At 30.7% G+C, this 13,633-nt stretch overlaps 1 protein-coding gene across 4 annotated transcripts in view; it reads right to left on the reverse strand.

Annotated features, from left to right (window-relative positions):
- Csmd3 (CUB and Sushi multiple domains 3) overlaps positions 1–13,633 on the reverse strand; it is a 928,259-nt gene that overhangs the window by 781,672 nt on the left and 132,954 nt on the right. For all 4 annotated transcript variants that reach the window (XM_069991287.1, XM_069991286.1, XM_069991285.1 and 1 more), the window contains exon 3: positions 10,099–10,211. In XM_069991287.1, coding sequence (XP_069847388.1) covers positions 10,099–10,211 — 113 coding nt within the window. The remainder of the gene's footprint in view (positions 1–10,098; positions 10,212–13,633) is intronic.

Consider the following 13,633-nt stretch of genomic DNA (forward strand, 5'->3'; position numbering starts at 1 on the left):
TCTCTTATATGAAAATAAATTCATAAATATATTTATTTTGAGATGTTCATCTTTTATATTATTTTTTCTATTGTAGTATTGCTTTATAGTGGGAACAACAATATAAATAGCAAACAGAAATTTGTAGCCCAAATTCTAGAGACCTGTCAGGAAATTAAGAAGAAAAACTGTGACCATTAAAATGATCCCATTTCTACATGATTTAACCTGTGTCCTCATTATTCTAGATATAAAAATTAAAAATATATTTTATAGGTTCTCAACTCTCATTTCAAAAGTATATTTGTGTATATTCAAATATAATTTTACATAAACTCTCTGAAATATTTGTTATCTAATTAGTACTCAGATATAAAAGTTACATGGTTGAAATTTTCACAGACGATGTTAAGTACAATTAACCATTTTTATCTTCCTTGATGCTGCTAAACTTTTATTTGTGAAAAAATATTTAATGAATTTATGAACTTTCCAAGTTAGTTCCCAATTTCTCAACAACAGTCTTAATTTCTATAAAGCCTATTAGCAAACTTTCTTTCTCTATTCTATGCACTTGTCCAAATCAATAATATTCCATTTCTGTCTGATGGAATCAATAGCCATACACTATAAAACCAAGGTGTGGACCTTTGTTTTTCACAGTGTCATTTAAAAAATAAATAAATAACACTGATGGTACTGTCCTATTATCAGTAGAAAACAATGAACCACAAAAAATTCACAATTCCTTTTATCCATAGTTGTATTTTCATGTAGTCAAGAAAGCATAATTTGAGGCTGGGAAAGTGGCTCAGTGGTAGAGCGCTTGCCTTGCACGCATGAGGCCCTGGGTTCGATTCCTCAGCACCACATAAGCAAAAAGAAAAAGCCAGAAGTGGCGCAGTAGCTCAAGTGGTAGAGCGCTAGCCTTGAGCTGAAGAACTGAGGGACAGCGCCCAGGCCCAGAGTTCAGGCCCCACGACTGGACCCCTCCCCCCCAAAAAAAGAAACTGTAATTTTAGGACCATTATGCTTTCTAATAAAAACTAAAGTCCTTTCTAATAAGAACTTAAGTCCTAATTTTGTGAGCATATATTACATCTTCTTTTTGTCTTCAATGTTCTTTATCCAGAAAACTATCAACAATCTTTAATTTTTATTTAAATAAGATAATTTACAGTAGACTAATTACAGTAATGACAGGAGAGGATGATCTTTCAAATTTGTTTCCATTTTCTATTACTCACTCTAATATGACTAGTCCAATTTCATTGTTCCTACCAAATTCAAAATACAGGAAGAGCTTTTTGTTTCTCTGTTTCCTTTTAACCTACAGGGGATTCGCTAAGGGCCTGCCTTTTCACATAGTTTTTTTTTTTTTTTTTTTTTTCCCCTACCACTTGAATCAGACCTCTAGTTCAGAATAATTGTCCCAGTTTTTACTAGGACATTTTTAGATCTGGATCTCATCACTCTGAATGACTATTATTGCAAAAACAAAGCAACAAGTGTTACAAAGGATGAGGGAAGAAAAATGTATTAATATCCCCCTGTTGGTGGGAATATTAATAAGTCTCTGTATCTAAAATCAAGATATATTTACCTTTTTTCAAGATCAGAAAACTTACTGGAGGCAGGATATAAAATGTTCTATTAATTACTTTTGACTTTTAACTTTCCTGTCAGTTTTCTAACAAGAGTATGTCTTATCATTGACTACTAGTCAGGAGAACTGTTCAAATGTCTGGATTTTTCAGTGAATTTTCCTTTGATTTTATTGTTCTGGGGTTTGAACTACTGGAGTTTGGACCTTGTACTTACTAGGTAAGTACTCTATTGCTTGAGCTACTATACACCCCTTGGTCTTTTTGCTTTAATTACTACTTTTTATTTGAGTCAGCCTAGACCAAGGTCATCTTATTTATACTTCTCTACATATCTGGAATAATAGCCATCATGCACATGTGTACACACACACACACACACACACACACACACACACACACACACCACACACACACACACACACACACACACACACACACACACACACACACACACACACACAGGTTTTTACAAGCTGTGATGGGGATGTCACTAACTTTTTATTCCTGTTGGCCTCAAGCTGAAATTTTCCAAACTGTAGCCTCTGGAGTAGCTAAGATTACAGGCATGAGCCATCAAACCCCAATATATTCTATTTTATGTTCTGTTATCACTGAAGAAAACAATAAAATCTATTCACGATTCTAGAATATTCTGGAGATTTTTAGTGTATATCTGATTACTAGAGATTAAATTTGGTAGATAATCTATAACCTTTTATATTTTAGCCCTTTAAGGAAAGCATAATGAATCTTGTACTCAAAACATTAAGTAACTATGTAAAAGTTCTTGATACAGTGCATTAAAAATATTCACATTGAATATCAAGTGTCAGTATAGTATAATTCATTCCAAAGTTTTGAAAAGGTAACTACAGGTGGTATATAATGTTGAAACAATGCATTTAAATTCAAATCATATGTGAAGCTTGTTCCCAGAACTGTCTATTCACAGGAGAATAAATATCTATTAGTGCAACAAAATGCTCCATTAACATAAAAACAATTTTCCAGGGAAATAGCTATTAAATCTCAGGAAGACTTTAAAACGTCTTTCTCAATTTTTTTCTAACAACATTAAATGAGAGGGCCCCTAATCTGGCTAAAAGTAGTAAGGTATAATTGAAGTTTAAAGTGTCTAAAATGAAGAAAACTTTCTTATTTCATTTTAAATGTAAGATGTTAAAAAATATAATGGAAATCCTGATGATTCTATCTGAAACCTTTATATGTATTTTAGATCATTTATATTCATCTGAAATTTCTATTTATTTCCAAGCAATATACAATATTACAGGAATCCTGGATCACCTGTGATACTTATTCATTTATTCATTCAACATGTATTTATTGCGCACTAGTTAAGGCTGATCAAGGAGATTGGTTGATAGATGAGAGATGGGGAGATGATGTTGAAAAGTGAAGTAGGGACATGCTTTTCTTATTTACTAGCTTACATACGGCCTTAATTCATTTGGTAATACCATAAAAATATATTAGACAAAATAAAATATTTGGTTTTCATTCTACAAATCTGAGATAATAATGTTAACCTAAATGACATACATGTGAAACTCTGAATATGTTAACTCCTTAATTACATGTTGGGAAGAAACTGTCATTAGTCTTTCAACCCAGCTCTGTTCAATAATTATTTTCTCTATTATTTGATCTCTGATACTGATTCTTTTTTCTTATTTGTTTTATTTTGGAGGCTGATACTGGTACTGTAGTTGGATTATTTTTTTCTCAAGGCTGGGCACTCTACCACTTGAACCATACCTCCACTTCTTGATCTCTGACAATTCACTTAGTGTTTATTTTGTTTTAAGAGAATGTTGACTATACTCAAAATTTAGAAGACACACATGTAATGACCACTTTTCTATGAACGTAATAATAAAGAGCTAAAGAATAACATTTTCCAGAAGAAAGAGATAAAAACATTTTTCTCTTCTATATTTAAATTTGTTTGTTATAATTGAGCTAAAAGTTTGTGATTCTCAGAATCACACTGATTAATAACTACAACAATTTCCTTGCTTATTACACTGGGAATCATTACCTTACTGAGTTAAAAATAATGTAATTCACATAATCTAGTTCTATCAATGACAGGAGACTATAAGTTCTAGCTTAGAATATTTTTCATATTCTTTAAATCTATTTTAACTATCGATTTCAAAGCCACAAATACACAGATTTTGTCAATTACATGTCAATTACTTGCAAGTGTCTTCTGAAAATTTAAATTTTAGAAACTGGCAATTAGTTTTTTTAATTATAAGTTTGCCACTTTTATTGTCTTGATTTGACATTGTGTGAATTATTTGATAATTTATCATTAATTGAAAAGAGTAATTGAATTATTTAACTTAATTTATTTGACCCCTAACATGAATATTACAGTAAACAAGTATACCAGAAGTCACTTATTAAGATAGTGAAAAATAATGGCATTCTTGTCTTACATTCTTTTAGAGAATACAGGAAAGAGGAAAAAATAAAGTTAAAGCAAGAAGAAAGAAGAAATAGAAAAAAAGCTTTTTATGAAAATCTTAACTACTCCTATACTGGATTTATTGATAAAACTGCTATTCTTAAATGAGTTAATTCTTATAAAGATAATATTATTCATCCGAATACTAATCTGAGATACTTTTGTTAGACTATAAATCATTAAGATTTTATGCTGAAAATTCCTATAACAAGATTTGAATTTTTACTAAATTTAAACACTCAAGAATTCATGCTCAGCATAAATGATACTCCTTACATTGATCTCTATATCAAGAGCTACAGGAGCTGCAAAATTAGCTAATGACAACATTGTAAATGAAGCTGACATAATAGTCACCATCATTTTAACAATTGATTACTAAACCTACTTCTTATAACTTTAACAGTGGATATATTCAGAAGTTAATAAGTGGAAATTGCAAATAATTTTTAATTTTTGAGGATGATAAATTTCTTAATTTCAGGCTCATTAGTAAAGTACAAAGACATGCTCTTAGCTCAAGTTTACTTTTATTTCTAACTATGAAAAACAATTGTCATTGAATTCAGCCATGTCACTCAAGAAAGAATAGAGTCATTTTCAGTGAATCCCAACTTTTATGGAAACCACCAGAATATAGCTCCCTGCTGTACTTTTGGAATGATGCAGGGAAGAAACTGATACTGAAATTGTTAAAAACAAATTGAAAGGATGCTGATAACAGTTGTTTTGTGATGTATGGGATACAGGTGTATAGCATAGATTGGATTCTGTCTGAACTATAAGTGGATCCTTTAGAACTGTTGTGACTCATGAGCTCCACTCCAGGTGTGCACCATAAGAAGCTGTATTTTAGCAAGTTCACAGGGAGGATTTCAAGAACACTTATGTGTGGAAAGAACTGATTACCAGTAATGTAGGGGGAGAAAGAAGAGCATCACATAGAGAATGAGTGCTCAGTACCAATCAGCCTACTATTTACCTTTGGCTAGTAAATGTTTAAAAACTACCTTTTGGAGGAAAAATGCTACTGAAAATTTTCAGGCTTGTATAGGGTAAATGAACCACACATGGCTGATTTTTAAGTGCCATCATAAAGTTTCTAAATCTTGTGAGAACCTGACAACCACAATTCGACCCTCTCTGAGCTGACTCAATTGCGCTGTCATTTGTAGTCACTTGATTGCTACTTTTTTCTTCATTTGAAGATTGCAATAATATGTAGCTATGGAAAATATTCAATAGCAATATAAACAACATATGAAATACAGTATGTGCAAGTGTACTTCAGTGTCTTTACAATTTGAACAATTGCTTGTTCAAATAATACATCTATATCTATAGATTTATAATTTATTAAGAAAATAAATGGTTTGAAGTCTCATAAAACCATATTATCTTGATACAAGACAGCAAAATTAAGTATTTATAAATAAAGGAACCTAAAGATGATTAAAATATAACCAAATATCTTGCAGATTAATTCTTTAAATTAATAATGCAGAATAGCTAAATAGATTCATATATGATTATTTAAAATTTAAATTAATAAAGCAACAAAATTTGCAAAATTGCTGATAAAGGCATTCTTCATTTACAAAATGATTATGTACAGTTTAGTATAAATCAAAATGTGATTTTTGTTGTTCTTATGTGGGAACTGTTGTTCATCTAATCAGAAAAAGCTTTATAGTTATTCAAAAGATAAATTCTTCCTTCACACATTAATTAGCTCTCATCTGAAAGATTTGAATTGATAAATTTCCCATTTAGACCCCATACTCTTTAGTTGCTGAGTTGTCTTTATTTTGTGTTCTATTTCCTCTTAATGGATAAAAAATTGAGCAAATTCTCATGGCATATTCCTCTATCAATGAACAGCTATTATTATGATTTAAATAATATAAATATTAATATACATGTTAGTGTTCTCTTACATACTCTGTCTTTCTTTTTTGTTTTTTGTTTTATTTATTTTATTTTATTTGTGAACATACTGTACAGAGGGGTTACAATTACATTTTTAAATATTTTATTTTGCATCTTTTTCAAATTGCCTACCAGAGTCAATAGTGTGATATATACTTTTTTCTTTGTGCTATATTTCAAATATTCAAATATTCACATTTTTGCTTTTTAATAAAATGATAGCTTTTAAAATTATTATTTAGTAGGTTTCACATTTCATTTATTTTAATGTATTGATTTTATATCAGTTACATGTTTTCCTCTTGGCTTTTATTATTGGAGAACATCATCATGTTCTGCTATACTTTTATGATTGTATAATTTCATCCTTTACATTAATTATTCTCAATTACCTGTAGTTTGTGTTAAATGTGTAAGAAATTTATTCTCTTCATTATATGATCTAATATTACCCAGGTATACAACTTGAAAAAAAATGTACAGAGACTGAGTTGCTAGTAAATGCAGACAAAAAACTTCATATACAATCATAAGGAAGCATGTGTAACCACTAGAAAGTGAGTTCAGCAAGCCTCCACAGTGTTGGTTAGGATGAAGGAAAAATAATCTCTTGCTTTTCACATAATATTTTCTCAATTATTCCAATTTCCATATAGACTATTTTAGCCTATTGAGCACTTTAAAATTAATACTATTTCTTTTTTAATACTTAACTAAATATACTCATCTGAATGCTATTTCATAGTGATAAATAAATACATCGTTTTTGGAACTTTTATATATTATTGATTATAGATTATAGATGTATATATATATATATATATACATATAGATACTGTTATAGAAGATGATATACTATGCATTCAATGGGAAGTAATTCTCTATAAATCTTTCATGTCCTTCCTGTTTTGTAGGCTGAGGTACTGAATCTCTTTATTCAGGAGCAGTATAGAAATACATTCCTTTCAATTGCAGGGTTGGCTACTCTATTATAAAAGATTCTAGTAACCTTCACTTAAAGATGCCCTCACTTTAATTTCCTAATTAGTTGGGGAATGCCAATTGGCTTCCCTTTCGTTTTCATTGGAAATTAGGATTCCAGAAACTTTGGATTCTGGAAATTTTGGTTCTTCCTATGACTAAAAGTAAAAATTAAGCTTGTTTTTTTATTTTCTCCCTTTAGATACTCACCTGTATTCTACCTTGCAGTCGTGGAAGATTAAAAACTATCTGGAAACAACAGTGGCTCCTGTTATGGTTTTTATTATTGAATAAAAATTACATTTTTTTCAAAAATGATAGAAGTAGGTATCTGTTCTAGTTTGGTATTAATTGTTATTTTTTAGGTATTATTTCTTCTAAGCATATATCTACATAAAAAAGTTTATTCTTTTATTCAAGACTCATATGATTATCAATAAATTGCTACAAATATTACACTCTTTCTTAAAAGAACCTTTTATGTAACAAGTAATTTGATTTAATTTCTACACAGGATCTAGCATTTTTCCATTGGCCCCACCCACACACTTTTTTTTCCCCAAGTGAATAGGAATAATTGCCTTGTAGTTTTACTATGTCCCTTGTATTGATCTGCCAGTTGAGAAATAACTCTTGATCAGGTTACTTTTTTTAGGCTCTATGAGAACTTTGATTTTCCACACTGGAAGAATCCATGCACATATGTGCATGTGATGTGCTATTTTTTTTTTGCATTCTTTGTACTGAGAATGGATTAACAATGGCAACATTATGATTCCTGCAAAACTCAAATTGGGTATACTACAGCTAGAGTTCCCCTGTCTAACCATAAATAATACAGACAAATATCTCATGGAGTTTCTTATTTGCAAAATCTTGAAGGGGGAAATAGTTGAATGTCAGAAAAGTCTGTCCAAGGTATGAAGTCAAAAATATAGACTGAGTTGTTTAAGTAATACTTCATATTAGAAAGTGAGATGGTTTGTAAAATGAGGAATAAATTATACTTTGCAAACATTAGAATATTTTGGCTGGGTCCTGGTGCCTCAAGCCGATTATCCTAGCTACCCAGGAGGCAGAAATAAGAAGGTTGAAGTTCAAAGCCAACTAGGAGACTGAGAGATTCTTATCACAAATTAATAAGGGAAGAAAAACATGATTCATGTGGTAGATGTCAAGCCATAAGTGAAAAAGCTTAGCTAAAATGTGAGGCTTTGAGTTCAAGTCATAGTAATACACAAGATAAAATGTAAACTTATGCACAATTACTCAATATTTTCGTCATTATATTAGACAAACTAAAAGTTCTCCACATTTTTTAAAAGAAGCATTGAAAGACCAATAGGTTTTGAAATTCATGCGATTTCATTTATAAAATTTAAAATTATTTTTAAATAAGTTTTTTATTGTGAAAATACTGTACAGAGGGGTTACAATTACATGAGCAAGGTAATGAGTATATTTCTTATCAAGCATTGTTGCCTCCTCCTTTGTTTTCCCTTACCATCCCTTCCCTCCCATCTACACAACTACACTACCCCTTCTCCTGCCTAAATTGTAAAGTTCATTTTTCCACATAGCATCTTGTACATCTCATTGTTGCAATGGGTCAACCTGTATCCCTTTTTATACAATTTGTTTTTTCCCTTCCCTTCCCCAAATTATATCAACATCAAATACAGTAAAAACAGGGGTTACACAATGGGGGAGGGACATAAAAGCAACAAAAAAAATCATGTGGTACCTTTTTAATACATTAGAAACAATAGCAAGAAAAAAGCACTTGTGTCCTGATGCTTATCATCATCTTATCTGAACTTTTCTGCCTGTCTCAGACATATTTCTGAAATGAATTCAACTTCTAGAATTGCTGACTTATTAATATATTGATTTACTACTAATAGTATTACATAGAATTTAATATGAAGAGGATAAATGTATTCCATATTAGAAGGCAAAAATGAAATTAATGTTTTAGTTTGAATTATTCTATGCTTTTACAAAAATTAACAATATTTAAATTATTTTAAATAACAACAAGACTGGGGAAAAGGTGAGAATAGACTATGAAGCAAGATGCTTTCCTGAATTATTTCTTGTGTGTCTTCATGTAGTATAGAAATCAAAAGGAATTGACATCAGTGCAGCATTTAATTGAATTATTTTGTATTGCTTTGCAGTAGAAGGTGCACCTTCGTGTTACATCACAAATTGCTCAAAACATGTTTAGGGTTAATAAGTACCAGCAACTACTGTTACTTTACCAGCTCTTATGCAAGTTAAATTAAATGCAAGTATGTGAACCTATCTTGAAAATCAAGACCCTATAGTATAACAGGCTACCTTAACTAAGACTGGTGTTTTGTTCTAGTGAGTAATCTGATAATAATATTTTCTAAACATATATATTTAAAATGTTATTTTAAGTCATTAATCATATGTAGAAATACAAATGAAAAGAAGGGAGAATTATCACCTCAATATTAAAGGTGAAGAAGGTGAAGTTTATTTGCATTAAGGATCTTGCCCAAGGTGTATGTTTTTATAGTGATACTGATTCAACAAATACTTATATTAACATTGTAGTTATATAATAGATTCGTTTGATTTATTTGTATCTTCCATGGATACAGAGATACCAGGAAAGAAAGAAATACTCTTAGTAGACACAAGAATCACTGCTCTTGTTCCTCTCTGGAATTTTTTTCTATTGATATTAACCTTCAAAGAAAATAAAATACTAGTTTTCTTTTTGGTACAGAGGCACAACATAGGAACAATATGGTAGGACCATTGATGACTGGATCACAAATCTAGTCTAGCCTCTGAATTTCACATTTTCTGCCAATGCCTACCTCTATAGTTAATGCATGATTAAATTAAGAAAATAAATTTGAAATACGTTCCATTTCTAGGTAAAGTCAATAAAAAGTAGCATGTTTTTGTAATTCAATTACTAATCAGAAAAACTATCCTGTGACACGGCTCAAGATAGCTGGATGAACTGTTTCTTCATAGTGAGTCTTCTGCCCTTGTCAATGTGAAGAATCCTTGTTTGACATCATTAAACAGAGATGTGATCCCACTGCAGTTATTGTAACTTACCTTCATAATATACTTTAAACCCATGAGCACTCACTGCAAAATCACTGGTTAGACGCAGGGAAAACACAGACTTGGTACTTGTCACAGGTGGTGGCAAATGGAATCCTGTTAACCTGAAAACAAAATGGAATGAATCATTAGTGATACAATTATTTTACCAAATAAAATTTAAGTTTTAAAAAGCACATTACCAAAGCCTCTCTCTGTTTCTCTCTGTCTTTCTCTGTCTCTCGCTTTCTCTCTCTCTTTCTCTCTCTCTCTCTATATATATGTATTATATGTATCTTCATTGCTATTTATGCTATCTATCATACATCAATGAAAATCATAGCATTTTCTCATGGAGTCATTAGTACATATCCAAACTTGGTGAAATTTAGTATTTTGTACATTTTGGTAAATTATTATCATTTATGTTTACTTCATAATGATGGATGAAAAAATTGAAGGCTGAATGATATTTTTTGTTTCTTTGGCAAGAATATAAGAGTGCAAGCATATTTTTCTCTGACTTCTAGTTAAAGAAATGACAGATGAAAAGTGATCAGTAAATTGTTTATGTTCTTAAATTCACACAGCTGTTTGGCAGTGAAACAAAGATCCCAATAATGCTTTCTGACACCAATCCATTTTTTTCCTACTCTAGTTTCCCTAGAAGAGGAACACATTGATGAAACCCAAATGCATCTCTAACCTATCCATGCTTCTTCACAAAACTATGTTATGGATAAGTGTGTAGGTTAGATAAAAACCAAAAGATAACTTTAATGGGTTGATGGTGACAAAGACCAGATTAGGAGATCCTGATTATACAGTTATAGGATTAAAGGTTTGGAAAACAATGTGAACCATTTCCCAGAAACCAGCCATTAGCAAAATAAAAATTTTTCCAATGGGAAAATAATATATACTGGTATAGATAGATAGATAGATAGATAGATAGATAGATAGATAGATAGATAGATAGATAGATAGATCTCATAGATATATCATGAATATCATAAAATTGCCAACTATAAATTTCAGTCATATTTGTCTTAATGAAATTTAAATTAAAAAGTTGGCCAATTAATAGTTGAAATGTAAAAATTTTGCCAAATTAAAACTTTGGTGCCATTACAACTATCATCATTTTTTTTTGTCGGTCGTGTGGCTTGAACTCTCGACCTGAGCTCTGGGCCTCAGCTCTTCAGCTCAAGGCTAGTACTCTACCACTTGAGCTACAGAGCCACTTCCAGTTTTCTGGTGGTTTACAATGCTTGATAAACGAAATGTACTCATTACCTTGCCCATGTAGTTGTAACTCCTCTGTATGGTATTTTCACAATAAAAAAATTAAAAAAAAGAGTTTCATGGACTGTCCTATCTGGGCTGGCTTTGAACTGCAATCCTCAGATCTCAGACTCCTGAGTAGCTAGGATTACAGGCGTGAGCCACCGGTGCCTGGCAACTATCATCAATTCTATCAGAAAATTAGTCAAGTACAAAATATTGATGTTCTATTTCCAATTACTCTGGAAAATGTCAGAGTCAATTGTGGCTCAATAGCAGAATCCGTCAATGCAATACAAACTGAAGGAAAATCAAAGTGATAGGTTTAAACCCAGAAAGCAATAGAAAAACCAAGCAAAATTCATTGTAGTTACAGTACAGTGGTGCACAGAAATATTTCAGCTGACACAAACTACTAGATTATTAAATTTTAAATTCAACAGAAGAGAGAAATCTTAAGGCAATGGTGTTCTTTCTGGGAGAAGAAAGCATACCCATTCTATTAGTATCCGGGTACAAGTAGCAGAGCTATGGCAATGTGTAAGTTATATGAAAGGTGAAGATGTCCATGGCAATTTTTTTGTAAATATGTCATTGAGAGCTTTTAAGATGTGTCATTGATGAGCATTCTATGAAGCAGCCATTAGCCGTATAATGACATTTTGGTCATCAATGGTTAGTATGAATGATTAGTGATCAGATTTTTATGGTGTTAAAAATTCTTATTGCTTAGGGTTATCATTCTTACATTGTCTATAAATGTCTGTGATAGTCATTGTAATAACATGAGATGAGGGTTTGAGAGTACTAGGTTATATCAAATAGCCAAAGTGAGAAGTAGTCAGACTATTAAGTTTCTGTAAGCATAACTCTATGATGTTTATATGATGTTGAAATTGCTTAATAAAGCATTTCTCAATACATGTCTTGTCATTAAACAATGTATAGATATAAAATATTTCAAAAACAGTAAAAAAAAGGAAAATTCAGCATAGTGAGTACATGTGTTCAGAGTGAAGATGTAAATATAGAAATGTAAGTAGAGAGATAAATGGACAGATAGATTATAGATTTTAATATAGATAATACAGTCTGTGCATATAAAGATATATGAATATAAATATAGTTGGTAAGGTTATATAATGAGAGCCCTGAAATTCATTAGCTTTCAATTTCATTTTCTGCACATTAATTGAAAAATCTATAAATCTTAGGACTTCCCTTGATTGTCTTATCTCTCATTTTGTCTTACCTGTCTTTGCCAGCAATATTGCTTATTAGATTTTTCTGATGAATTTACTTTTCTGTGTTTATTCTGTGAATTTTAAGTGTGTCTTTATGGATAAGTCTGTTAGTTTTGCAATTATTAGCACTGAGGATTTTTCTAATTGCTTACAAGATTTTTTTTATTCTGAATCAAAATTCTGGTTCTGCAAAATATTGAGCTCATGACTGATATTATCAAACAACTTCTGTAAATTTTACATTTTTCTGAAAATTAGGGGTCTGTCTCTGATTTCCATATCCTACTCCAGAGCTTTGAAAAATGCTGCATTAAACATTGAGCTTTAATTATTTTATGTTTTCATTGTTTCATTTAATGTTCACTGATGTGATCCATATAGATTATAAAACTATTTTTTTCATGGAAACATCTTTTCCTTCTCTGAACATCAGAGATTAAAACCTCTCAATTCACTGCATCTACAGGCACTTAGTTTCCATATCTCATTTTTTCCAGTGACTTTGGAATTTGTTTTTCAAGGTTAACGTTATATCCAGGATGCATACTATAGAAGAAGAAATCTCCTTCAAAAAGATATTATTTCAATTGATTTTCTTTCTTGTGTGAGTACTTCAAAACCACCTTAATGTCTCCTACTTTTTTTTTCTTTCTTTATTCATTGAATCATTGATCTTTAGGGCTATAAGTAACAGTAATTCCAAAAGTAGTCTATTGAAGTATTGAGGTAAGTAGAATGAAAGGAAATAATGCTGCACAACTCATCAAGCTCAGACATTTAAATCTACTTTAAATGTCCAAAACTCAAAGATACATGTGTTCATAAACATCTTTTTTAAGATTTTTAATGCTTTGGAGAACTAAAAATTACTACTATTTGAAAGTAGGTAAAATTATTGTCAACTTTAAATAAAATGAAATAATTGACTATTATAAATTAATATTTATGATTGTTATCATTTTAGAAGAAATATATAATTATTATCAAAATTTCCAGATTTAATAAAACATCAAGTGGGA

Source organism: Dipodomys merriami, unplaced genomic scaffold (genome assembly GCF_024711535.1).
Source record: "Dipodomys merriami isolate MVZ:Mamm:240054 unplaced genomic scaffold, mDipMer1.0.p SCAF_4, whole genome shotgun sequence".
In the NCBI taxonomy this organism is placed as follows: Eukaryota; Metazoa; Chordata; class Mammalia; order Rodentia; family Heteromyidae; genus Dipodomys; species Dipodomys merriami.